Source organism: Pocillopora damicornis, chromosome 7, assembly GCF_964200805.1.
Source record: "Pocillopora damicornis chromosome 7, jaPocDami1.2, whole genome shotgun sequence".
Lineage (NCBI taxonomy): Eukaryota > Metazoa > Cnidaria > Anthozoa > Scleractinia > Pocilloporidae > Pocillopora > Pocillopora damicornis.
Genome location: NC_142676.1, coordinates 19,609,143 through 19,636,008, shown reverse-complemented (window position 1 = coordinate 19,636,008; position 26,866 = coordinate 19,609,143). Strand labels below are relative to the sequence as shown.

Here is a 26,866-nt window from a genome sequence, read left to right as displayed (position 1 = left end):
CTGTCCCGGTGTCGCAGCGGATTTGGACCGCCCCAAGATTTGGACCCCCCGGTCCAAATCCGTTAGCGGATATGGACCCCCCAACAAAACTGAGTAAAAACATCATCCTTAACCTTCTAGTAAAAATGGATGATACTTTACGTTTCAGTGCGTACTAAAGTATGTTTTTAATTCAAAACATGCGTATCGTTAATAATGAGAAAAGGGACGTTTTTTTTCCCAGGAGAGGTCGATGATTCGTATTGTGCTTCTTTTATGCCCACACCTCGGAAAATGCGATAGATGTAAGAGTGTATGAAAACGGAATAGTAGCGAAGTATTTATTTCCAATATTCTTTGCCAGATTTAGGTTTAAAGCATGGTTCTCAATTCATATTTTTTGTGCTGCTTAAAATTTCGAATTCCCAAGCTTCCAAGGTAATATTGTTTGGAAATGAGTTGTTTTGATTTACAAAAGCTAGCTTTTCTGAACCGTTATTTTACCTGGGATTGCAATGCTTTCCATCATTTTGCTCCGAGACCGAGATCGATGACGAATAATATTCGCGTCACCCTCGCAGCTAATCAGATCAGATCTAAACCCAATACCAATTGCAAGTTAGTTGTATTTTCCCGTCCTCTAAGCAGTTTACCTATTCCCTTTCCTATAATTTGCCCATCGCGATGCTCCATGGTAATAGGGTACCTAAAATTGTTTTGGAACTTTAATAAATACTTTTAACGTCGTTTTTTCTCGTCCAATTTTCTTAAACTTCCCCAGGGTGTGGAGTTGGCGCGTTTGAAGGGGGGGGGGGGGGGGTGATGGGCCCATGTTAGGGGATTTGGGACAGTGGTTGGCGCCGAAGGTTTGAATTCGTGACCTCTAGGACCAAAGTACTCTAAAAATTCTGCCCTATGAAGGAAAACCCCTAAAAATTACTCCACTTCTTGCTTGCTCCTTAAAACACAGGAAGCCCAATACAGGCGATAGAGGAACTTAGAGTCGAAAACTTCATAAAATAAATAGTGGCCTATTTACTTCCCTAATGTGTTGTTTGCGACTAATATGTCCTAAATTAGCGATTTCAAGCTATTTCATAACTCAGAGAAGACAAGTGACAAGACCCTCGTTTGTTGTTATGAAGTTTACGATACTAAGTGCCTGTATGGGCTTTCTATGATTAAACCTCGAACTGTGTGCTCCGAAAAAGGCCTTACGGAGTCAACTTTATTTTTTAAATCCTCGGTTTTTTTTTTGACGTTGACTCAGAGTACAGTTCAATGAAGGTTAGCGTTATTTAGTTTATTTGTCCACAGATCCTTACCATCTTCGAGATGAAGATATCTCAAATTCAAGTGACCTCGAGTTACGATAGGTCTGTTAGTTTTTGTGATCATCCAATGAAATTGACTTTGATATTACAATTGACCAATCAAAATACGCCTTAGTTTCAAGTTCTAGAAAGGCCACCGTGACGCGGAAAGGAAGTCAAGAATGAAGTTTTGGCGCGTGGTTTGGTTGCGAACGGATGGCACGGTCTAGCAGCATTGTGAGATAAAATGACAGATAGAACTGCTCCGAGCTCGTCGCTAAAACTAGAATGGGTATACGGTTACAGAGGACATCAATGCCGCAACAATCTCTACTACACCTCGTCGAAAGAGATCGTGTACTTCGTGGCAGGAGTCGGTGTGGTTTATAACACTAGGGAAAACTCTCAGCGATTCTTTCTCGGACACAACGATGATATTATTAGGTTTGTGATGTTTAACTTTATAAGGGAACACCGTGCGGTGTTCCGTTTACAGCGGTAGTGAAAGACACATTTACTTGAGGTATTTGCAGTCTTAGAGCATAATTCATACAAATGTATATCGTGTGTGTATTTTGACATGTGTTGCCGTGTGAACCCATTGAGTACAAGTTGCCTACAAGTCTTGTTCGATTTTGACCGCGATTAATTTGTTTTATTTCGTTTTGTTATGGATTCTTTGTGCTTTGAATTTTAAACCAAGGTTTCTATAAGCAAGATCTCGGGAATTTTTTATAATTGTTGAAAATATTTCCAAGCCAAACAGATCGTGCGCTTGATCAGTGATGCAAAGCGAAATATTTATTAATTTCGGTTTTTATTTCAAAGGTACAAGTTGAAGCCTAAATTGTACAACCAGCTTATTTTTTGCTTTTATCATCAGTTTTTGCATTGAAGGTCCGGGTGATCTGTGAACAGCACCTTATCAATTAGTAAGGAAATCGAAGTTGAACTTAAATTTTATTATTTTCATATGACTCCATACTGGGAAATTGACTTTCGATCACGACCAAATCTCAGAAACTTTCCAGCGTTTTCAAGTACTGAATTTTATTCCTTCGACGAATTTTTTCATGCGTTTACGCTCTAGAAAATGCAGCGGAACTGTCACACCCTATATTTATGTTTGAATATTTAAAGCGCGCAATCAATAAAATGCTCAATTATTGATTTTCTAGTAAGCAGACGAATTTACAATTCAAAGTGTCTATATGTAAATTTTGTCAAACTCGAAGCTTCTGGCGTGCGTTTTTTGTACATTTAGATTGTTTGTCATCGGAAGACTGTTTTCAAATGGATGGGCCAACTACCAAAAATATTACTTGATTATTTAGGAAGTGAGAGAGACATGACTAAAGAACGACATTGTCTATTAAATACTTAAGCTTGGAAAGTAGTGTGACATTTTGAAATTAACTTCAAATAACATGCTGTGTCTGAAAAGACACGTTTTGAACTGTAATTATATTGCTGTTAGGTCCTGATTTAATAGTAGCTGATTTTTCTACAATATTGCCTCTCACACATGTATGTAGGAAAAAACCGTAACTTTAAAATCGAAGCATGGAAAAAAATTGAAATACCTCCCTGACTTTGAAATACAAGCTTGACTGAAGTCTGTTATTTGTTATCATTTGATATCCATTAGAATGGCAGTAAATGTGCCAAATGTGTTTTACCCATATTGTTAATATTCAAATTAGACCCTCTGCCATGTGGCAGCGGAAAATTGATGAGGACCACCTAATTAAAAACTTTATAGGCAGCTATAGTAGCTCTCAAATGAGGATCTTTGTTTCTTAATCTTATGATCCCAACCACTCTGTTGTTTCCCGAAAATGTCCTTTGTAACACGAAAACAAGAAAAAGACAAGTAGATCACAGACATGAAATTATATACTACACTGGTCGTAAGACCAACTGCCATATGTTTCCTCCTTACAATAAAACCTATGAATCACACATTAGGTAATGAGAATAAAGGAAATGCACAGCAAATACAGCCCTTGATTATTGGACAAATTCTCCTTATCTGTGTCCAAGGAAATGTATGGAAAACAGTATGGATAATATGCATACTGATATCAGGGTGCAAAGGGTTTATACAAGTAATTGTATTAAAAATTTGGGTCTGGCTTTTCTGTGGTGATTTGAGTTGCACTAAATTATATTTTCAGTATGAAATATTATTAGGATTGTGGCCTTTTTTTGCCATGAGGTTCATTTTCTTTATAGTGGATAATTAATTTTGGGTTTCCACTTTTGATATGGGTCTGTTATGTACTTTACAGATGCTCTCAACACAGGTGAAAATATTGGACATTAAAACTGTTTACAGTGGCTTCACCTGGGTCTGATGATGTCCAAGGTTTCTGTAAAAAATAAAACCCTTTCAGATCCTTGAGGCAAGAGTCTCCAAAGGTTTTTGCCTTGGGCAATTTTACTTTTATAATTTAAAAATCATAATTGCCTTAGTAATTAAAACAAGGTTTTATCACCCATTTTGTTTTAAAATATGTCCCCACTATATGAGTTTAAAGGCGGAAGACATGGCAGCCTAATGGATTGCATACTGGACTTTGGGTTGAGAGTTCTGGCTTCTTATAGCCTCAGCTGGGTCATTTTGTTGTGCTCTTTGGTTAAAGACACTTTGCTATCCTGGTGCCTCTCTCCACCTAGAAGTAGACATGGGTACCAGCAAACTGTCCCAGTGACAGACAAAATGCTGGAGGCAACCTTGTAATTCACTTGCTCCTGCCTACCAAAGGGGGGTGGGGGAGGGTGGCACAATACTGCTTTTCACTTTGTTTCAGAAATTGTGTGGAACTCTTACTACATGGGCATCTTGGTTCAAGTGCAGACTTTTTCTTTTGCATGTAAATAGAGAGGAATTTTTGTTTTTGTTGACAGTTTGGCATTACATCCTGAGAGACAATTGGTAGCAACTGGACAGGTTGGCAAGGACCCATATGTCTGTGTTTGGGATTCAAAAACATGTCAGACAGTTTCCATATTGAAGGATGCTCATCAACGAGGAGTTACCTGTTTGGCGTTCAACAATACTGGCACAGTAAGTCAACTAGTATTTTCCTTTAACCCTTCCTTTTTGTTGGTGATCATTTCCTTTGTTCTTATGACCTTAATGTGTAACCCAGGGCTGATATTGTAGGGAGAAATTAGATGCTGGTCATTCTAAGAGATTAAAGGGTTAGGTAATTCTTGTTAGAGAAGGTTCACACAAGGGGGCACACTGTAGATGCTAAAAAGGTATCTGAAACTCTAGCTGATTTCTTATATAAGAACTAGCAATATGTGTGCCATTCTGTGATTCACAGAGGTTGGGTAACTGCATAAGAGCTTGCTTGCCCAAGTGGTGTTTTTAAGTGTTACTGGTTATATTTGAAAACAAAACAGACACTCAGTTAACCATAAAATTGCCTGTGGTAAATACCAATGTAAAGCTGACTGATAAAAATATGATTCAGAATATGGGGATGTTTTCTTTCATTCTGTGTTCACTAAGTGGAGCTGCTATAAAATTGAAATATTTGTATCATAAACACTGAAAGTGTTGGAGGCTGCTCAATATATGTATTGGGAAAGTACACTAAATACAAAGTTTGTATAGAAGTTTGAAGTAGGTTTTTTCAAGGGTGGTCATAAGTTGAACTCTGATGCTTATAAAACTGCTTGTATTGCAGGCAATGCTGATATGCATTGGAGAGAAAAGACACATTTCTGCATTCTTGGCATATAGTGTTATTACCTTGCACAATTATTAATTTTCACAGCTCACAGTCTTGTATAAACTAATTATCAATAATTACACTATGTGCAAGAAGATAGATATGCTACAAGCTGTTGCTTATTCCAATGTTTGTCTTTAATATGCTTTAATTGCTCATTTGAACAGCTTCTTGTGTCAGTGGGTTTAGAAGACTACCACCTGATAGCTGTTTGGGACTGGAGAAAGGGGAGATCCTTGGCATCAGTCAGAGGACACACTGATCGAGTAAGAAGATGTATTCTATTTTTACCAGTGAAAACAGTTCAGGTCTTGCACATATTATGACAAAAAACCCATAATTATTGTCAAAGTTTGTCCCAATGTCTTTGATGAGTAGTGAAGTTTTGCTTTTGATTATAAAGTAGAGTTTTCATCAGCTTAGAGTTTTTAATAGCTTAGCCAACATGGGTCGTGCCAGTATACCATGTGTATGGATGAAGACAAGTTAGAGTGTAATTGTTTTAGTCATTGGATAACATTCCATTTATTGTAAGTAGAATAAGAGAGATGGTTAGTTTTGAGCTTGGTAAAAAAATAGAGAAAGATCTTTTTCATCTTGTCACAAGTGTGGGACAAAGGAAAAAATTCCCCTTGATGCTATTGACATTGCTGATCCCAGCAGTATGTAGGACACGTGTCATATGAACTTGGTGATAGACCTTGCTCACTGTTGAGTCTCTGTGGCTCAGGGGTAGAACATTGGAGTATGGAATCTGAAGGTCTGAGGTTCAATTCCTCATGGGGACTCAGAATTTGTTTTTGTTCCACATGCATGACAAAACAAAAAACATCTTTATTCCATTTGCTCTTACAAAAATAAGTTGGGAAGATTTATCTACACGTATATTTTTGGGCACTTTAATAGACCAATTACTCCACTCACACTTGTTGGATAAGAGATGACTATAGCTAACTTTGCATTTTGACCCTCATTAATAAATATCTATCATAAATATCTATTTAATGCATGCTTTGTTAATATCTATTCCCTAGGGTGGGGTACTACTTCATCACAGGTGATAATTGTTATTTTCTTGTTCTCTGGTTTGCAGATCTTTGACATTCAGTTTAACCCTTACCAAGAAAACTTGCTGGTGAGCTGTGGTGTGAAACATATCAAGTTTTGGACCTTGTGTGGAAATGCTCTCAATCCTAAAAAAGGTTGAATTTTTTTAAAATAAAAATAACAACTGTTTTGTGGGTGGTTTTGTGCTTGTGTAGATGTGGTGACTCTGCTCTATGTTAACAGTGTTTAATTGAATATTCTTTCAGGAGTCTTTGGTAAAGCTGGTGAGATTCAAACAAATCTGTGTTTAGCATTTGGTCCTAATGATGTAACATACTCTGGCACTCTGAGTGGAGAGATCTACAAATGGAAAGGTCACAACTTATCTGGAACTATTCCAAATGCACATAATGTAAGCTTCTTGGTTATGTACTTTGTGATGGATTAAGAGAGATGGCAAATTGTGATTTTCCTCCTCTTTTTGGTTCTCTTTGAGTATAACACCAAAAGCAAAAAAGGATCTAGGTTCCCAAAAATTGTACTGCAGACTTTTGGTGTTGTAATGTGATTCACTTTAGCTGAGCTACAGAGAACTTCAAAGGGAGCCAAGCCATACACTACACATTTTGCATACTGTTATAAGCAGTGGTGGCAAAAGTATGTTGTGTGTAACTCTAAGGAAACAAAGGGAAATGCAATAAAAGATCAAATGACCTGATGACAAGAACAGTCAGTGTGAATCACAATGACAATTGAGGAGAAGTCTGCATTTGACACAGCTGAAGGTTATTCACCAGGTAACCTTCAACTCTTTTAGGTTTCTGTTGTGTTAGTAGGACTATCACTTCAGGTCTTGGATGGGATGTTAAGTTATTAGGTTATCCCCAGTGCTTCCTCAGGTTTCACTTCCAGTTCACTTGTATTATTTAATTTCAAGCAAGAGAAACTTCTGGTCAATTTCCATTTTGTTTTTGTTGCAGGGAGCAATATTTACGATGCACGGAAGCAATGATGGATATGCAACAGGATCCAAAGATGGAACTGTTATTCTGTGGGACAACAGTTTTAAACCAATCACAAAACTAGAGATGATCAACACTCCTGTTGGCTATGAAGGTGATGCAATGTTGAAAATGTTTTTCAAGATTCCTCTGCATGCAATAAAGTTAAATATGAATGCTTTGACCCCTAAGAGTGACTAGCTTGTAATTTTTGCTCCCAACATCACCCCTGAATCACACATTATGGTCATCAGGATAAAGGAAATGATCCCTGACGGAAAAAATTCTGCTTGTCAGCATGTCAGATAATGTATTGAGAAAAGTATGAAGAATATGCATACTGATATTAGGTTGCACAAGGTTAAGTGGGCTGTTTGTCTAAAAAGAATTGAATAAGAATTGTGATGTATATTTTCAACTTTATCAATTATTAACCAGTGACGATAGAAAGTGTTACACGTTGTTATGAAGAGTTAAGAGACACTAAAAGCATCACAAACACTTCAGTGGGACTAGAAGTTATAGATGGAGAGGGTGTTAGTGATATGGTTTATAAGAGAGAGAGGCTTATTAAAGACAGAGGGCCTGTAAGAGAAGGAGGGTCACCAGAGGTAGAGGCTCAGGCTCATTTAAATCTCACCAAGAGCTAAAATGCAATTTTTAATTTGCAAAACTTATGCAAGGAGAACGATGAGGATGATTAGGTGTTACTAGAAAGGAGATCAAATTAAGGAAGGGGGCTTTTCTAACAGTGTGATTAAAGGTTTTGTTTTAAATTTTTCCAAATGTGCAGGTTTGTCTGTGCGAAGTGCATTCTGGATGGGTGAAAAAATTCTTGTTGGTACAAATGCTGGTGAAGTATTTGAAGTTATTGCTACAGAAAAGGATAAACCAAAAACCATTGTGCAGGTAGGTATTAGAATATCAGTGAGAATGTCTTTCCTCCATGCCTTTAAATCATTACAGATTCAGACTTTGTTCTCCTATGTTAGGGTCATGCTGAAGGAGAACTGTGGGCTTTGGCTGTGCACCCAAAGAAGCCAATGTTTGCTACAGGCAGTGATGACAGAAGTGTTAGGTATAAGTATTGTTTACTAAGAAGGTAGTTTAGAGTTTTTTGATAGTTATATCAAAGTTGATAATGATCATTTGTGTCTACTAATAAACCACAACTGTGGTTGTTTGTGTGCAGAAGTTGTAATGAAAATGTGGTTTAACCTATGTAAAGCACCCCCTTTTGATTGAGCTCCTCTCTCTCTGACCCCAAATTTGAAAAAGCAACTGATTTGCTGATTTAAGTATATTTTCTAAATTGGCAGGTTATGGAGCATGTCAGATATGACTCTTCTGGCTAGAACAGATTTGGATCAGAAAGTGCGTTCATTGGGTTTCAATGCTGATGGTAGCCATCTGGCTGCAGGGCTTGGTGATGGGTCATTCATGGTTCTAAAAGCAAGGTATTTATCCTGAATTTGCAGTTTTAGTGACCAGAGTGTTATATTTATACCCAGAGGAAGTCCAGGTTTTCCAGGTTTCACCAAGCGAAAGATTCATGAGTAAATGATTTTGTGACATTCATCTGAGGCAGAAGTTTCAGCAAAAGCTGCTTACCAGTGGTCAACCTCTAAAGGAGGGTGGATAGCATGGTGGTTGGGTGGTATGGTTGGTGAACTGTGTATTGGAAGGACTAGGCTGGAGTGCTGTTAAGGGCAAGAGACCTGGAGGGGAAGAGAGGGCTCCACCTTTAAGCCTTGGGATTAATGAAATAAATTAATTTGATAGATCTAGAGTTAGTGTTACCTTAATCAAGTTTGTTTTCAGATATGTTTCATTAAGGTCAACCTCAATTCTGTTCCTATAGGTGTTTAGTTTGAAGATGAGTGTGTTTTGATTAAAACAATTCTGTAAAGGAAAGACAAAGTAATCCTGTGTGAGAATTCACTGATTGGATACCTGTGGTAACAGACATCCTGTTGGTTCTGTAGCTACATGTTACAAAAGTCTAGTGAAGTTGACCTTTCCCAATGAGCACACTGATCGTCACTTTCCACTCCCAAATCTACCCAGTAAAAGTTGAGAAATGGATTGAGGTAATTTCTGAGATGGACTTGTCATACTCCTAGTCCTCCTGCAGTAATGTTTTGTTACATAATGATGATCAACAGTGGCAGATTTTTTTTCATTTTCAAAGGGATCTTTCAGAAGTAACTCATATAAAAGACCGCAAAGAAGTCATCCATGAATTGAAGTACTCTCCTGATGGACAACATCTGGCAGTGGGATCTAATGACAACTTTGTGGATGTCTACTCTGTCGCACAGCGTTACAAAAAAGTTGGAGAGTGCAAAGGCAGCTCTAGTTTTATCACACATTTAGACTGGTCTATGGACAGCAAATACTTGCAAACCAACTCTGGTGCCAGTGAGAGGTTATTCTTCAAGATGCCAAGTGAGTGTATCATGCAAGAGCCCCTGATGTATTGCTTCTTTGTAGCTTTTATTGATTGAGTTGAGATCAACTAAGTGTGGGAGACTCATTTGTGTAATTGTGCTTTGAGCAATTGACTGGATATTCAAACTAAGTGGTCTCTCTTGGAGACTGGTGATGTCACTGACCCAGGGGTTTTAAATGGCATAAGAGCAATAAATTCTTACAGCACCTTGGGGTGACTTGCAAAAGATTTTGAATCCATCTATGCCGTAGCGTTGGGGGTCAGGAAATGTGATGCCTCTGGGTCATACATGTTTGCATGTTTGTAAAACTGGTTTATGCTCTATCCTGACATTCTATTTATTTATTAAACAGACCACATGTATTTTAATGAGATGTAGTTAGCTGTTGTCATTTTTCATGACTGCACAAGATGGGACGAGGAGGGGAGAGAGGAAAAAAGGTCAAAAGACCCGCATCATTAATATATTATATTTAGTTTATTAATGCCACTTTATAAACTTCGGTTTCAAAGGAATATATCTAAAGTAGTGAATATTTGTTCAAGTATTTTCAATGATAGCAGGTAATTTAGTGCTGAGTTGAAAACGTGAATTGGCCACCGTAAAGAGTAAAAAAGCTGACGTTTCGAGCGTTAGCCCTTCGTCAGAGCGATTAACGCTCGAAACGTCAGCTTTTTTACCCTTTACGGTAGCCCATTTACGTTTTCAACTCAGTTGTTAACACTAAATTACCTGCTATACTCTCCCACCGACGCAGCACCACAGTTTCTTTAGAAACTTACCCCTATTTTCAATGATAATTTCGTTTTGATTCTCTTTTAGAATTAATTTTTCAAGCGAGTCGCAGTGAGGAACAGGTCACAAAAATGATGTACTTGTGATCTAACTTGTGTTTTTGTTTTCATTTTGTTTTCTTTTTTTTTAAGGTGGCAAGCGTATTGCAAATAAAGACGAAGTGAAGGCAATTCACTGGGCTACATTTACTGGTGTACTAGGAGTGGAAGTGAATGGAATCTGGGAGAAATACACAGATACAAACGATGTTAATGCTTGTGATGCCAGCTTCCAGAATGAGGTCTTGGTTACTGGAGACGACTTTGGTCTTGTAAAGCTCTTTAGATTTCCTTGTCTAAGAAAAGGTGAGCTTCCAAATGAGTGTACTAATTTTTAAAGTGTATGGCCTTTGAGTAGGACATGACAGGCGTTACGGCACGTGCACGAGGGTGGTGTTGGTGTCCAGGCCCCTTGGTGGCTTACGTCATCATCCGGCTTGTCTCGTGGAGAGCTTGCGTGGGATCAAAGGATGCGTCCGGGTGATATTGGACTTAAATGGTATTTAATGCCATTTCGTTTTGCTTGTGGGCGTTATTTATTATTGCCTCTCATTTTAAAGTGATTCGAAAGAAATAATAAAGACCCTTATTTTTAACGTCTTTACTTGTGGATATGCGAAGCATAGGAACTAGTTATGCGGGAACATGCAAATTTCGTGGCGTTAGCACGGCCTTAGAAGTCTGGGAAGAGCATAACCTAATTCTTATTAAGTATGGCGGATCGATTGGGGAGGACTCTTGTGGGGATTGCGGCTCAATTCTGTTTCTTGGAAGCTCTGGATCATTCGCTTTTAGTACAATGGCTTTACATTCTAACTATTTTCTGCACTGTTTATCCACGACTTGACTGTAGCGTAACTTTGACATCTGTTATTTCAAGTATAAAGGCGTCTAGATTATGAATTTAAGTAGACTTTCTAAGTGATAAAATCTAACGACTTTGTAGGTGCTAAATTTAGGAAGTATGTTGGACATTCTGCACACGTGACAAACGTGCGATTTTCACATGACATGATGAGAGTGATGAGTGTCGGCGGTGGGGATCACGCAATCTTTCAGTGGCGTTACTTGCCTGACGGGTCACGTGACGATGGCGATGACGTGGATGGAGGAGCGTATTTAGAATCTCATAGTGACGAGAGTGACTCGGAAGCATCTGATGCTGATGAACTTGACAGTGATATTGAAAATGTAAGCTGACGATGAGTTTTGAAATTTTTGCAAAGCATTGCTGTCTGCTATTTTATATTTTTGGTCTCGAGGATGTTTGGTCTAGTTCATACGAATTTTATATCTGAAACGTTTGTTCAAAACTTGACAGAAACGTGCAGTATTATGTGGAACCGTCAGCAATTAAATGGAGTTGTTAGAAGTCAGACAGAAACGTCTGCAGTCAGGTTCCTTGCGAAGTCGCACAAAATCGTTCGCAATCGGGTGGAGACGTCCGAACTAGTACCCTATTGTATATAGCCACTTGTTTAGTGGCTATACTTGTCTTGTATCCAACTCATTCCTCGCCAGAAGCTAAGGTCAATAACTGCTCCATTTCAGGAACGTCAAATTGACTATGGCAGAACACTGTATCGTGAGGACTTACCAGCCTTGAAAGAAAGATTGAAGCTCTCGAAGGAAGAACAGCAAAAGGAAGACAGTGTACCGCGACAGAGGCCTCCCAGTCAGGGCTTGAGATTGGAGTTTGTGTTCGGGTAAGAGACGGTTTTTAAGCCTACAGTAAAGGCGTATTTTTCTTTTGCCTTTTTACAGGTGAGTAGAAGGTAGCTCGAAGTACGTGCGAGGTATGTGTGAAGGGTGAGACACGCGCGAGTCCTCGCGTATGCCTTCTCTCGCTTAAAAAACGCGAAAAAAGGATACATGTTCTGTAGACTTAAAGTAAGTTTCTTACCCAAACTTACATATCATTCAATCTTTTGTCTTACGATGTAGAGTCAGGCTATCAAGTGTATTGATCACGATGTTTCGACTTGCTGTGAGAAGTTATTACTCTGAAGTCGTTGTTTTGATGTAGAATCAAATTCTCGTGTCAGATGCGGAAGGAAGTGTATCGTTCATAGTTTGGGGAATTGGGAATCTTACGTGGCTAAGGGTTAGAATTTACTACAGACCAGTCTTTAAGGAGTTCTTTCCGACTTTTTAGGCTCCTTCCATGTAGAAAGCGTTATCCGTTGTCAATATCTTTGCTTTAGGATTGGATATCTCACCTTCAATCAAGTAATGTTCAAACTTATCCGTTTACTTATAGTTTTATTCTATTTTCTTCTCAGTTACCGAGGGTATGACTGCCGTAATAATCTGTTCTACACTCAGAGCAGTGAGATTGTGTACCACGTGGCTGCTCTTGGGATTGTGTACAACCGTGACGACCATAAGCAGAGGTTTTATAATGCGCACACAGACGACATCCTCTGCTTGTGTATACACCCTGTGAGAGACGTGGTGGCGACCGGGCAGGTGCGTTCGAAATTACTTTGAGTTCGTTCGCCACAAATTCAAAGGATGACATGGTGTTGTAATTTTTAATGCGTGGGGGCTTGGGTCGAAAGGCCAGGGTTACGCTCTGATTGGCTCACCGTGTTGCGATATCTGAGGGAAACCTCAGAGACGCCGAGCGTTTTGAGACCATGTGGGGGTGGGTGGGGGGCTCTAATGCAAGTGCATGCTCAAGTGAAGCCATTTGCTATCTTAACGTTATCTTCATAGGATCATTTAGGGTTGAGAGGGCTGAGCGGATGGCAAATGACAAACTTGATCCACCAAGTTTGAGGTAGCCTCTGCAGGAGCATGGCCAAGATTATTCAAGGGGGGCGGGTCACATTCCGGCACAGAATTTCCGCGCTCCGTTCCTAAAATGGCATTTATCGCTGTCTTACCTTGTGTATTAGCGGGAGTAGAAAAATAGGAAAAGAAATATGCAATTAAGATTCTTTGGTAGAACCTGAAATATATTTTATGTCATTGACTTCTGAAAAAAATGTCTCACCCTAAGCAACCTGAATTTAAGCCTGTGCAGTGTTGACGCTACGAAACTAAGAGGTTATTTTTCTTTTATATAAGCGGGATTATTTCTTAATCTCAGGTGGGACGCGACCCCGCTATCCACGTATGGGATGCTGTGAAGATGGAGACCCTGGCCATTCTAAAGGGGCAACACGAGAGAGGGGTCTGTGCTGTCGACTTTTCAGGTAAGACATTTATGAGGATGTTCTCTTTTCTAATCTGATTGAGCATTCTGAAAACATTTTGAATTTATTTTTAAGGTGACGGGAAGAAATTAGCGAGTGTAGGACTTGATGATAACCACGTGATTGTGGTATGGGACTGGAAAAAAGGAGAAAAATTAGCAACAACAAGGTAAAGAAATTTATTTAAAAAAAAAAAAACGGTGAACAGACTCCTTTACGGGAAAAATGAACTCTCTAAAATTGACATCGTTCCCAACGTTTTGCTTCGTAGCTCAGTTGGTGATATCTTGGAGACTGTTTTACTACGCAGATCTTTTTATACAGCTCTTATTCATGTACCTTTGACTTCAGGGGACACAAGGACAAAATATTTGTCATCAAATGGAATCCCCAAAACCCAGAACTTCTTGTGACAGCTGGCATGAAGCATATCAAGTTCTGGACACAGACCGGAGGCGGTTTCACTTCCAAGCGAGGAACATTCGGCAGCGCAGGGAAAGCCGAGACTATGATGTGTGTCACTTATGGAAAGAGTCCTGATTTGGTGTACTCTGGTGGAGCCAGTGGAAAAGTGTACATATGGCAGGGAAATGCTCTGCAAAACTCGGTCCAGGCCCACGAAGGACCTGTGTTTGCTATGCAAGTGCTAGAAAAGGTAACAATGAAGCTTTGTGAACTGAAAGTGTGGCTATTTATTCGTATCCTAGCAATTTTAGAGAATTCACTTATAGGTTGATGTAAATACTAGTTTGTTGCAGATGGAAGTTGACTCACGATAGAACCTTAAGGTCTCTTAACTCTTCGACTCTCAGAAGTGATTAACACTTAACTTCTCACTACAACATCCAAACATAAGCCAGCAACAGATAAGGAGAGTACAAAATTCACGTAACTAATTTACAGGGAAATGTGTTGCAGCAAGATGGGAGAATTAATAGTCAGATCTTGGGAGTAAAATGATGAGAGATTCGTTACAAACCCTAATATCCAACGTATTTTAGTTTGCCTAACCGTTAGATGTTGCCGGATGCTTTTGTGTTTCTGTCTTCAGTGATCAATACACCCTTTGATTTTGTTTTAACAGGGTTTTGTGACCGGTGGAAAAGATGGTACTGTAGGCTTATGGGATGACAATTTCTCCCGCTGTTTAAAGAGTTACAAGGTCACTCGCACAAGTCTTAGTCCGGGTCCACCAGCTTCAATTTTACTGGAAGATGTTCCCCCTATCCGTGCAATAACACTTGGACAGGGGAAAATTTTAGTCGGCACTAAAAATGGCGAGGTATTTCTAATTCAATTTGTAATTTTGATCGAGTAAATCTTGTGGCTTAAGTGATTCTAGCGTTGACAGACATGTTACTGTTTTCGTTCTCGTCCATTGCTTTTTTTCTACGTGTGTCTTTATTTTCTCATAGATTGTAAAAATCTGGTCGCTCTCCAAATGCTTTGAGGCATATGGGAAGAAATATGTGAATCTTACAAATATTGCCTTGAATTTCAGATTATGGAAATTGAAAAGAGTGGACCCATCACAGTTCTAATCCAGGTACTAAATCATTTTCTACTGGTTTGTGAGTTATATATGGGAGCAATCATTATATATCGCCAGAGTGGGGGTTGGAGAATTTTTGAGGAGGGATCGCATGGTTTTCAGGGAGAATTGAGAGGGATCAGTCGGAGGGTGGGCTATAGAATATTGACAGCTACTCGACTACCAAGGAGGGGGAGATGATATGAATGCTGCAGAGTTTTAGGGGGTTAGGTAAATTTTATCGTGACAGAACCAAAATCTTCCCCCCCCCCCTCCCCCGATAAAGGTAAATAATGACCAGTCCTTATTGATACTATAAACAGGTCTGGATGATTTAAGCGAAGTTAAATCCAGAACTAAGAAATGGATCGTATTGGCAAGAAGCCAGTGGTATCCTAATTACTCTAGACAATGTGCAACTTGTGATTTATTTTTTTCACTTTTTGACTTTCTTCTTAAATATAAGTTGGCTGCTTGTTTGATCACTTTTAGGGTCATCTGGAAGGTGAGTTGTGGGGCCTGGCCTCCCATCCAGCCGAGGAGCTCTGTGCGACAGTCAGTGACGACATGTCAGTGAGAGTCTGGGATCTAGCTGCCCATAGATTAAAGAATGTCCGTAAACTGACGAAGCCCGGTAGGAGTGTAACGTATTCACCTGATGGAAGAGTCTTGGCTGTTGGATTTAAAGACGGTAAGAATATTGATAGCGCTTACTGGTCACCAGGGTGATGCATCCAAGACTGTTATTAGTAACATGGACTGATGCATCGAAACCTTGAAAGGGCTTTTTTTTCTTCTACGTAAAGTGGGAGATTTTTGTGCGTCGAATTTTGTACCGGCACATTTAAGCACAATGGCAGTCTAATATTAGATAGAAGTTATTAGCTGAAAGCGCATGTGCCCGTTAGAAATAAAGCGTAACCTTCCTAAATCGAAAAAAATCGTCAAAACTCATAGCAACCTGGTCAAAAATGGACGCACCGGTTCGAAGTCGGGCGCGCCCATCCAAATCGGTCGGATCCGTCCTCAACGGGACCAAATTCGTCTAAAACCTGTCCAGAATCGCCCGCCGCACCCAGCTTAGAGAAAGTAAAGAAGGGAATTTTCTTTTCTCATTCTATTTTTTGAGTTTTTTTTCTCCCTTCCATGATTTTAATAATGGCTTGATGTCTTTTGTTTACTTTATTATTTGTATGCTCCTCAGGTAGTTTTCAAGTCGTCGACTCAACAACCTTGGATGACATCGTCGGGTTTCACCACAGAAAGGAAGAAATTTCAGACATCAAGTTTTCACCTGGTAAGACCATTTTGTGATGCAGAGAAAAACTGGAAACAAAAACTTCTGCAGAGTGTGCAACAGCAATAGAGCACGAAAAACACAGATGATAAATTACCACTGAGATCGAAGTATTAGGAGATCGAGGACTAATTTACCGGCCATAACTTCCGTTTTACACTCTTCCCCTTAGATAATGTTGTGGTTTGTTTCCTGTGGGGAAAAGGGAAGGGTGATCATTTGTTGAAGTGTGGTGAACAGTTTTTCATTTTTGTTTTTCTCATGACAGGTCAAGGTAAATATTTGGCTGTAGCGTCACATGACAACTTTGTTGACATCTATAATGTGCTGAGCAGCAAACGAGTTGGTATCTGCAAAGGGAGCTCAAGCTACGTCACTCATGTGGACTGGGACTCGAAAGGTATGCTCATATGAGGCCCAAGCTGATTTGGCCCCTCTATACGTGGGCCACCTGGGTCGACTTACATTATTTTTAACGAATTGAAAAAATATCGTGAGAGGTTTAAGTCGAAGGTAGTTTTGCAAAGTCCAAAAACTGACCTAATATTACTCCTTTAAATTTTCAGGGAAGCTTCTCCAAACAAACTCTGGCGCTAAAGAGCGCCTGTTCTTTGAGGCACCTCGCGGTACACGCCAAGCTATTGTCTCCAGTGAATCCAAGAAGATCGACTGGTCCACTTGGACAAGTGTTCTTGGGGACGATTGCTCGGGAATATGGCCGCCCCACTCAGATATCACTGATGTGAACGCTGTCGATTTAACAAAGGACAAGAAGATTTTAGCCACTGGAGATGATTTTGGGTTTGTGAAGTTGTTTGAGTATCCAGTGCAGGTGAGCGAAAGAGAGAGGATTTGCTACTTCCCTGGATGAGTTATTTTAGGGTGTTGTAAATCTCATCACCTAATCCCAGGGGCAGTTAATATACCATCTCGTTTTTTAATATATGTAATTTTTTGCAATTGTAATATTTTTGTTTCTTATTGCACCTAATTCTTACGTTTTTATGTGATATATTTTTATTCCTTTTTTTAACTTCTCAATATTATTTATTAGTGTACTTATATAATATGCATGTATTTATGGCAGAATAACCCTGCCTAGGGAGTGGTGTGTTAATTATCTAAAAACCTTTATCTTTATCATTTGAGATCCACTAGAAAACGCTTTAAAAATGTTCTTGCTTCGTACTTTTATTATCGTATGTAGAACTTAAACAACCGAACCTTTTCTCATTATACTCTCCCTTTCTCCCTCCGCCAATACAATAAACACGTCAAATTATTTGTAAACGAATTCCAAATCCTACATGTTATTCGCTTTCCTGTGCCAGGCGTGAATTTTCATTTGATCGTTGCAGTGTGGTTGTTGTAATGGTTGTGTTATATTTTACTGAAACCATTTAAAGATTAATAACAATGATCTTTGATTTGTAGGGCAAACACGCTAAATTTAAAAAATATGTTGGACATTCTGCGCATGTGACAAACGTCCGTTGGACAAGCGATGACGGCCGCTTAATCTCTGTGGGTGGAGCCGACACGTCTGTCATGGTGTGGTCACATGCTCGAGCCCATGAAAGTGAGGACACGGGCGGCGATAGCGATGACTCGGACACAGATTCGGAAGAGGAAGGAGGCTATGATAGTGACGTGGAGAAAGAGAAGAATCTTACATATGAGGACAAGATTTATGCAAATCCGATACGAACCACAAAAGGTGTTAAACCTCACCTCAGGGAGAGACAGGAAGACGAGGAACACAGGTACATAATTATTGTTAATCTGGGGTGGGGTGGGGTGGGGTGGGGCGGGGGGAGGGTACGGGTATTACGAGCCTAGTGAGACATTTCTGTCAGGGGTTATCCTGGCTTCTATAGTATGGAGGGGTTGGAGTATTGCTAATTCTCCGAGATGGGGGGGTTTTGTAACCATTTCCTTGAAATTTTCTCTATGCCCAATTTACTTGTTAATGCAGTTGTCAGTGCAGAAGCGAGGTTTTTTGGTACCGGAACTAAATCCTAACCATAACTCATTTGGAAATGAGCGCTGGAGTTTTTTACTGGGGTTCTCGTCCAAATCAGTTTCTTATATATATTTTTTTTTTTCGGTACCCAGTTTGGTTTAATGATGTTTTTTTGTATGTCTTTTTTTCCTGTGTTAGACCCGCGGTAAGTCGGGGCTCCAAAGCTCCTCCAAAGGTGAGGCAGTTGGATCGGCAGAAGGACTCGGGAAAAAAGAGAAGAACCCAGCCCATCCAGGTAATGGTGTATGTAGCGGTTCACAAAGTCGCCAACTCGTTTCTCTTGTTTTATCTACATTTTATGTTCAGTCACTCGCAAGGTTCTACAGGCTCATAGCTGCTTAACCTTGTTCTGGTTTCATTTGCATAAACCGACCAGAAGTATTGCTGCTCCTCCAGGGTGGCATCATTGTACATTTAAGGTTAAAACAACTCCCCTTCCCCTATTTAGGGAAAACCTCCCTCCCTGGGTGTAGAGATGCACTTTGAGAGTTATGAATCCCCAAATCGTAAGGTACAAAGAGCCAGGATCGACCTTACGTTCCGGAGTCTAGCGCGTTTGCCACCACGAATTTTGGTGTGCACCGCCAGTTTTTGGCGTTCGTTTTGCTTCTTTTAATTTTATAAAAACCCTTCACATTTGCAGGAACTTAGTTTGGAATTCATTCATGGTTACCGAGGTTTCGACACCAGAAATAACTTACACTACCTCCCAGAGGGGGACATTGTGTACCATGCTGCTGGAGCAGGGATTGTACTGAGCACGGCTAATGGTGTACAATCATTTTACCTCGAACATACTGATGACATCATCTGTTTGACTGTCAATCAACATCCCAAGTATAAGGTAAACCAACTTGAACATGGATTTGGTTTCTCCTTAAGCTAATTCACAGTCAAAATCAATGAGATTACCTTTTTTTTCCCCCGTAATTTTTCAAGTCGTTTTTAACAATATGATAAGGTACTCAGATTTTCTTTTCTATCTTTAATAAGTTTCGAGAAATTTGAAGGTCATGTTGCTGGCATAGTTTAACTTAAATGAAAAGCAGTTTGCGGTTTTTTTTACCTACCGTTACACTGATATGTTCAATGCAGGAAAGGGAATCATTATTTTCAGGTAGATTAAATGATAGACTTCTCCTTGAATTGGTAATTCTTCTGCTTGTAATGCAAAGTATTAACTAATAAATCCGTGATCACACAGAACATTGTAGCAACTGGCCAGATCGGTACAGAGCCGTGTGTGCATGTATGGGATGCCGTGTCCAAGGATACGTTATCTGTTATTCAAGGATTTCACACTAAGGGAGTTTGTGCGGTGAACTTCAGCTGCAACGGCAAGCTTTTGGTCACTGTGGGAATTGATGCTGCGCATAGCATTGCTGTGTGGAAATGGGCCGAAGGTTAGTGTTACATTTGTCACCAAAAAAAGTCATGATTAATCAGTGTAGAAAAGAGGTCTAGTTCACCAGTGGTCCAGTCTAGAGGTTTAGGGTATTTTCGTGGTAAAGAACTGTAGAGACAAGAAAAGTTTCTTGATTAGCACGATCGGAAGTGATTTATCGTCACGTGGATGCGAAGGTGAAGCAGATGGAATTTAATTTTTACTGTTTACGTCTTAGCCGTTTCCTGCACTAATGTATAAATATCCGCATTTTTTGTAGATGTTAGATCTTCTTCTCTTTGATCTATTTAAGGAACGCTTGAGTTTTGAATTCAATTCTTAATTATCCAAAGCCAAAAATCGTCAAAAAGTCATGATGTTTTTTTAAACGTTTAAATTCAACATTTCCCTTTCTTTGTAATCTTACAGGAACCAAACTCGCTAGTTCACACGGTCACACAGACAGGATCTTCGTTGCTGAGTTCAGGCCTGACTCCGATAGTCAGTTTGTCACGTGTGGTGTTAAACACGTCAAGTTTTGGACTTTAGCCGGCGGGCAGTTAGTGGGGAAACGGGGGGTCATAACCACCCCCCAGCAGGGGGAAGGGGATGATTCTCAACTACGGATGCAGACTATGCTGTCAGTTGCATTTGGAGCGGTAAGAAAGTAGTGCATTCCACACTGGTGGAGCTCAAGTTGTTCTGTTTTCTTTAGCATGAAGCGACTAGGTGTATGTCGATTTCTTCTGGATGGGACGCGAGTCAGTTAATCGCTGGTTAACCCTTTTATACTCTTCAGTGGAGGGAGGAACTCTGAAAGTCCTGTTACCTTCTGGAGAACTCAACACAATGACCCCGGCAACAATTGCCGATTTCAAGGCGTTATCCATTTTGTCACTGCATGTAGTCTGTTCACTGATCAATTATTTTCACCTAGATCGTAGTCCAGGGTAGGGACAATCGCTTTAGCGCTTTTCGCTCGTTCTTGCGCTTTCGCTTCGCGTTCCTCGCTTAACTACCCAAAGAAAAAACAAAACAAAACAAAACAAAAAAAACGGCTGTTCATACTACAATAATAAGACTTCCTTTTTTACTCTTGTTGGAAAGTCATTCATATGAAGTTGGCTATTATCTCTCTTGGTATGATGCATGTTCGACTTTTACGTTTATTTCTAGTGTTTTGTTGAAATCTATTCCTTCACACATACATGTGCACATGTACTTTGAATTTACACAGGAAAACTTGACATTTACCGGAGCCATGAACGGAGATGTATTTGTATGGCTGGGTCATAAGCTCGCGAGGGTGGTAAGCCGAGCGCACAACGGACCCGTGTTCGCGATGCACACGACACTTAGGGATGGACTCATAGTGAGTGGTGGGAAGGAAAAAGGGTAAGAAAAGAAGATGTCGCCTTTTGGTGCGGTAAAAAAATAAAACAGTAATTCCTCCTACATTCAGAATTAATTGTTGTGAGCAAGGTGCAGATAGGAATTGGGAAACTATCGAAAACATCAAAATTCAAGGAGTTTTCAATCCGTGGATTCAGTGGAGACATGTGCCTTCAATTTTTGAGAAGTTTCTTTTAAAGGGATTGCCAAGTGCGCTTTTGATTGATCTTTACCGGTAGAACTGGAAGAAACTCCTCTAGCTGGTGTGAATAAAATGCAAAAGTCTACTCGTGAGTACGCACTTGCGATTGAGGTGTTTCAGTACGAAATAGTTTAAAAATTCTCGAACTTTTTCTACCTCTTCATTCTGTCTGTTTCGCGAATAGTCTGCGCGGTAGGATGAGGATTAACTGACCCTATTTACAAAACTTGGCCCAAAGCCGTATTCTATTGGCTTTAAGAATTGACCTTCTCCACAAGGAATGGCCATGTTAGATAGGGCCTGATAGTATCACGTTCTTTTGCCTCTCCACAGGAACACCAAGGAAGGCGTTGGTATCAAACTGTGGGATCAAGAGATGAAGCGGTGCCGCACGCTATCCCTGGGTCCAGGTCCCTGTGTTGTGCGGTCAGTCTGCAGAGGCAAGGTTAGCTAAGCGGTTTATTGTTCGCCGGAAGACATCACTTAAAACCGTCGCTCCCCCGCCCCAACCCTTTAAGTACTCTAATGCATCTTGAGTTTGAGATGTGTTTAAGTAATTGAAAATTGTAAGAGATATGTCGAATTATGTGTGCGGAAGCAAATTAGACATCCACAATCTTTACCACTCCTCTTGTTTTGTTGCATTTATGTTTGTAACAACTGTAACAACTTCTGAAAAGTGTTGTAAACTGAGAGATGAACAAAGATTGTTCCTTTTTAGGGTAAAATCCTGGTTGGCACAAAAGGCAGTGAAATAATTGAAATCATAGAGAAAGCAGCTACCTCACAGGTCAGGGTTATCTCGAGTGTTTTCGTACTCTCGAACATTGCATTATCTTCATGTAATCTTTTTTTCATTGCAAATTGCATGCAGTACATAACTCTGTAAGCTTAATCTTTTCCTAGACTCTAGTCCGTGGTCATGGTGAGGGGGAGATCTGGGGACTAGCCTGCCATCCGGAGAGAGAAGTATTTGTGACAGCAAGTGATGATCAGACAGTGAGACTTTGGGACGTGGCCAGTAAGGTATTGCCCTTTGATTGGTTGACTAATTTCTCATTGAGTTTGATGGTTAGAATATGTCAAAAGTGTCTGAAGTAATCCGGGATTGCCTATGGTTTTACTTAACCCTTTAACTCCCATGAGTGACCAAAACAGAATTTCTCCTTACGATATCGATACAATATCAACCAGATGAATGGTGAGAATGAAGAAAAATATCAATTTGGGGATAATTAGTTGATCCAATACTAAATTCTCTGAACTAACATTATAAGAACTGCATGGTTGACAGTAAGGAGAATTACAAATTTGAACTGGGAGTTTAAGGGTTAACTTAGCTCTGTGATTCTTAGAGGAAACGTGTTCTACCTTCGCTTAGAGAACTGTATGTGTTCAGCCTTGACCATTTATCAGAGAACCTAGAAAACTGAGAACAAAAATATTTTTCGTGAACTTTTACACAAGACAAAATATCTGCAGACATTCGTGGAGATTTGTGTTAACAAAAAACTCTACAGTATGTTGTCAGCAAAGTAAAATGAAAAACAACAATTACATTTCATAGACTATGGTAAAGATGGCTTCACTGGGTTTCGCCGCTCGTTCGGCGGCTTTCTCTCCTGACGGGGAGTTACTTGCTGTTGGTCTGAAAAATGGCGCCTTTGCTCTATTGAAAACCGCTGAGCTAAAGGTTGTGGCGCAGAAGCGTGATCGTCACCAAGCTATTCAAGATATCAGGTAAACAAATTGATAACATGGTTAGTTTGAAAAAAGTCGCTAAGATGTCCCACATGAGTACGGAACGGGACGGGACAGGATGGGACCTCAGGCCAGGTGGAATGGGATTTTTTTTCTTGTTCACAACGGTCAATCAGACCGTGCGTTGACGATACAATAAGTCAATCAGATCTCTTAGAAATTAAACGTAGCTTGCAACAGTTATTTTCTTTGAGTTCGGATAGGCTGGTTGTGTAGTTCATGTTCTGTTTGATTGACTGTTGAAGAGGGACCATGCCATGCCGCTCCAGCCACGGGTTCCTACCCTTGCGTGCTACAGGTATGCATAATATTAATTATCACTTGTTTGAAACCCGTCTCATCAGCTTGTGTTTTAAAATTCCAATGCAACTTGGAAACAGCGGATAAGAAAAGCCACCTCGTGGAATCAGTCCACCGCTAAATTCCCATTATTTCCTTTCCTTGGATATCCAGTATGATGGTGTCTGTTGGCTTCTCACAGGGATGTCACGGCTAACTTCCGGTCTTCTTTGCCGTTCCCGTGGACCTTCTCACTGTCATGTGCTGTTGTAGGTTTTGTTCTCATCATTAGTCTGATGAGGTTGTTTTCACCTCTCCCAAATGACTGATGGTGTTATTAACCCTGATAGATTTAGTCCAGATGGTAAATACCTGGCAGTTGGATCAGATGACAGCTGTGTTGACTTCTATGAGCTTCGCGAAGGACGACCTCTTTCACGTGCTGGTTACTGTAAGGGAATCCCTTCTTTCGTCACTCAGATGGACTTCTCTGCTGATGGCAGGTTCATTCAGGTGATATATTAAACTATTTACTATTAATACCACACTCTGCTGATATATTGCACCGTCGACATGGCGATTACATCCAAAATGACGAAATAAGTCTTGCGTAGTTTTTCTGATTTGCTGTTTCTAGGTTTTGAATTCACTTTTTGGCTCGAATTTTACAATCAGGCAGACATTGTTTGACGAATGATTGTCGCGCTAAGTTAAATCCTTCTTCCAAAATTGAAAATTATTTTGTCTGGTGCATATGTAGCAAGAGCGTACCAATGGTAAGTGTTATTTCTGGATTAAACCGAAAACGCGTGATGTATGATCAGGTCGTTTTTGACAGCGTGAATTCGGTTGCGTTAACGATAACAAACCAGATATGATCACTCAATTTGCGACCTACATCATGATCGTGAGCATCTTTGTGCGCACATGGCAACCAATCGGCGGGGCTCTTTGTTAGCGTTTGTGATTAACAATGAGTAGTATGGCAGACCTATAAACTGCGAGTAAAGTCCGGAGAACAATAGGCATTCTACGCAATGGTTTAAAATCTGACACGTTAGCAGTTTCCTGTAGCGCAGTGTTAGAACATGTCATGATGGAAGAGGGACATGCATTTAGCTCACGTATACCAGTATTTACTTATCATGTTTTGTTTGTTTATTGGGTAAGGTTTCCACGGGCGCTTATGAGCGTTTAGTGTTCACTGTCCCAAGTGGAAATCCCTTAAAGGACAGAAAGGAAATCAACAGAATTACTTGGGCTTCATGGACGAGGTAAGCAATTCTAGCGGTAAACTTCGCACAGTTAATCACTTTATAAGGATTTTTTCCTTATTCTCATCTGTGGACGTTTCAGTGTTCTTGGTAATGAAGTCATTGGTGTTTGGCCTCGTAACGCTGACAAAGCAGACGTCAACTGCGCCAATCTCTCATCCAGCGGTCTCTCGCTTGCCACCGGTGATGACTTTGGTTTTGTGAAACTGTTTGAGTTCCCTGCCTCAGAGAAATTTGTAAGTTTTTTTTTTGTCATTGTGATCTACGTGAAGTGTACTGAAACGTACGCTGCCATTATTTTCTCGTTTGATCACAGGAATAGGGCTTTACATACAAAACTAACGATCTTGTAGGTGCGAAATACTCACTTTCATTAGTCTACGAACGTTACTTGACAGTTGTTTTTTTTTTGAGAACAGATGAAGTACTTTTTAAGTCCACCCATTCAATGCCTGGAAACTTGCGCCCAATATGAGTCTTGTGTCCCCAATATTAAGCAAATTTGTGTACATTATGTTTTTGAAAGAGAATGCATTACAATGTTTCTAAAGCTAGGCTGTTAAACATTCGGGTATGTTTGTTTTAAGGCTCCCTTCAAGCGGTATGTGGGCCATTCCGCTCACGTGACTAATGTGCGATTTACATGTGATGACCGATACCTGATAAGTGCAGGGGGAGATGATTGCAGGTAAGTCGGAGATGAAGATATTTGTGCTTGATAATTTTGTACCGAATCAACCAAAATGCCTCATCCAATGATCGATGAAGTAAGAACGATTTTGACATCTGCCACAAGCATGGGACGAAAAAGATTCTGATCCTCTTTGTAAGATTCCGCCAACCTCTGCTAGTCCCGATTTTTTTGTCGCACGTTACAGCAACTGAGCTCCAGATGACTTGTTACCTGAGCCCAGTTCAGATGGATAAATCGCTATCCAGCGGAAAGGAGTAACTAAAACGTATTGCTATCCACTGTGAAGAGATCTATCCAGTGGGTGGCTGCCCTTCCGACAACCGGGGCCAGATGAATAATTTAATTGACAACCGTCCAGGATGCCACAGGGATGAGCGATTTTGAAAGTGTTCTGCAAGACGATAGATTAAGAAAGATTGCGGAATAAATTTTGCTTCATTTGATAGTATTGTGGGTGGAAACGTTGGAAAACTTCACATAGATAACTGATAACCTCAGAATGTACATGATCGTTGGCACTTTACTTTCAATAACATTTGTTTTTTCTCCTTTTTAGTGTCTTTGTTTGGAAATGTACGTAACCGCGTTCCTAGCAAAGGTGGCGGTCTCGTAAAACTCGATAAAACTCAGTCAGTTGAAAGAGCGGAAGACAACAACTATAAGAAGATTTATCTCCGAAAGTGAAGTAATTGGCTCGTTGAAATTGAGGGGTATCTTGCGTTGTTCAACCTCAAACTCTGGTTAAGTTGACGGTGTACGTCGGAGACGAAATATTTGTTTAGCCCGAGCTTTTAATCAGAGATATGTGGCCCGATGATGTCACGACTTTCGAAGAACTCTGCAGTGCTCGTTTTCAGATGAGCATAGACTAAAGTTCGAAAACGATTTAAGATTTTTTCCTGCAATTGCGCACGAACTTTTCCCTGATGTGGGAATGATATTAGAAGCAAAAGATCAGAATTGCTTTGAGATTTCTAACCGTCATGCAATTGGGTTAAGTTCTTTTAGTGAAAACAAAGAGGGAAAATCTGGAGTGTTTTGGATCAGAACATTGAGGGGCAGCCGATGATATCGGAGAATATGCCCGGGGCTTTCCACGATGCTAATGGAGACGAGTTATGTCAAGTTCTCTGGACCATTTCGATTGTTGTTGTTGTTTTTTATCTCAAGGGCTGAGAAGAATTTAGTTGTAGATTTGCGATGGTTCCAAGTCTTTTTGCCTGAAGCCGACATGAAAAAGTCGTATCTTTGGTCTTTGAAAAATTACTTCGTATTTAAATGGAAGCACATTTCCGCACAGTCAGTGCTACAGGGTCTTGCCTTAAAGAGGAAAGGAAAATAAGGAGGAAAGGAAATAATAAAAGGCCTTGAGGGCAAAATAAATCACAAAACATGAGCATTTTCATCTTTCTTGCATGTGCTTTAGCGAAAGAAAACTAGCTTATTTCTTATGCGGA

The 26,866-nt window shown here is 40.1% G+C and overlaps 1 protein-coding gene across 1 annotated transcript; it reads left to right on the top strand.

Annotated features, from left to right (window-relative positions):
- The first annotated feature begins 1,402 nt into the window (after positions 1-1,402).
- LOC113672542 (echinoderm microtubule-associated protein-like 6) lies at positions 1,403-26,800 on the top strand. The gene is made up of 38 exons (XM_027188875.2): positions 1,403-1,736; positions 4,203-4,362; positions 5,206-5,304; positions 6,132-6,240; positions 6,352-6,497; positions 7,066-7,201; positions 7,880-7,995; positions 8,079-8,164; positions 8,406-8,543; positions 9,278-9,534; positions 10,466-10,678; positions 11,319-11,563; positions 11,924-12,078; positions 12,655-12,841; positions 13,467-13,572; positions 13,648-13,741; positions 13,924-14,227; positions 14,657-14,854; positions 15,074-15,118; positions 15,596-15,794; positions 16,308-16,400; positions 16,669-16,800; positions 16,967-17,232; positions 17,835-18,163; positions 18,562-18,658; positions 19,067-19,267; positions 19,628-19,826; positions 20,237-20,466; positions 21,045-21,202; positions 21,735-21,846; positions 22,123-22,191; positions 22,308-22,427; positions 22,969-23,141; positions 23,792-23,954; positions 24,612-24,715; positions 24,798-24,951; positions 25,303-25,403; positions 25,966-26,800. The coding sequence occupies exons 1-38, from the start codon at positions 1,540-1,542 to the stop codon at positions 25,988-25,990; spliced, it is 5,916 nt and encodes a 1,971-aa protein (XP_027044676.2). The 5' UTR covers positions 1,403-1,539; the 3' UTR covers positions 25,991-26,800.
- The last annotated feature ends 66 nt before the right edge of the window (positions 26,801-26,866 follow it).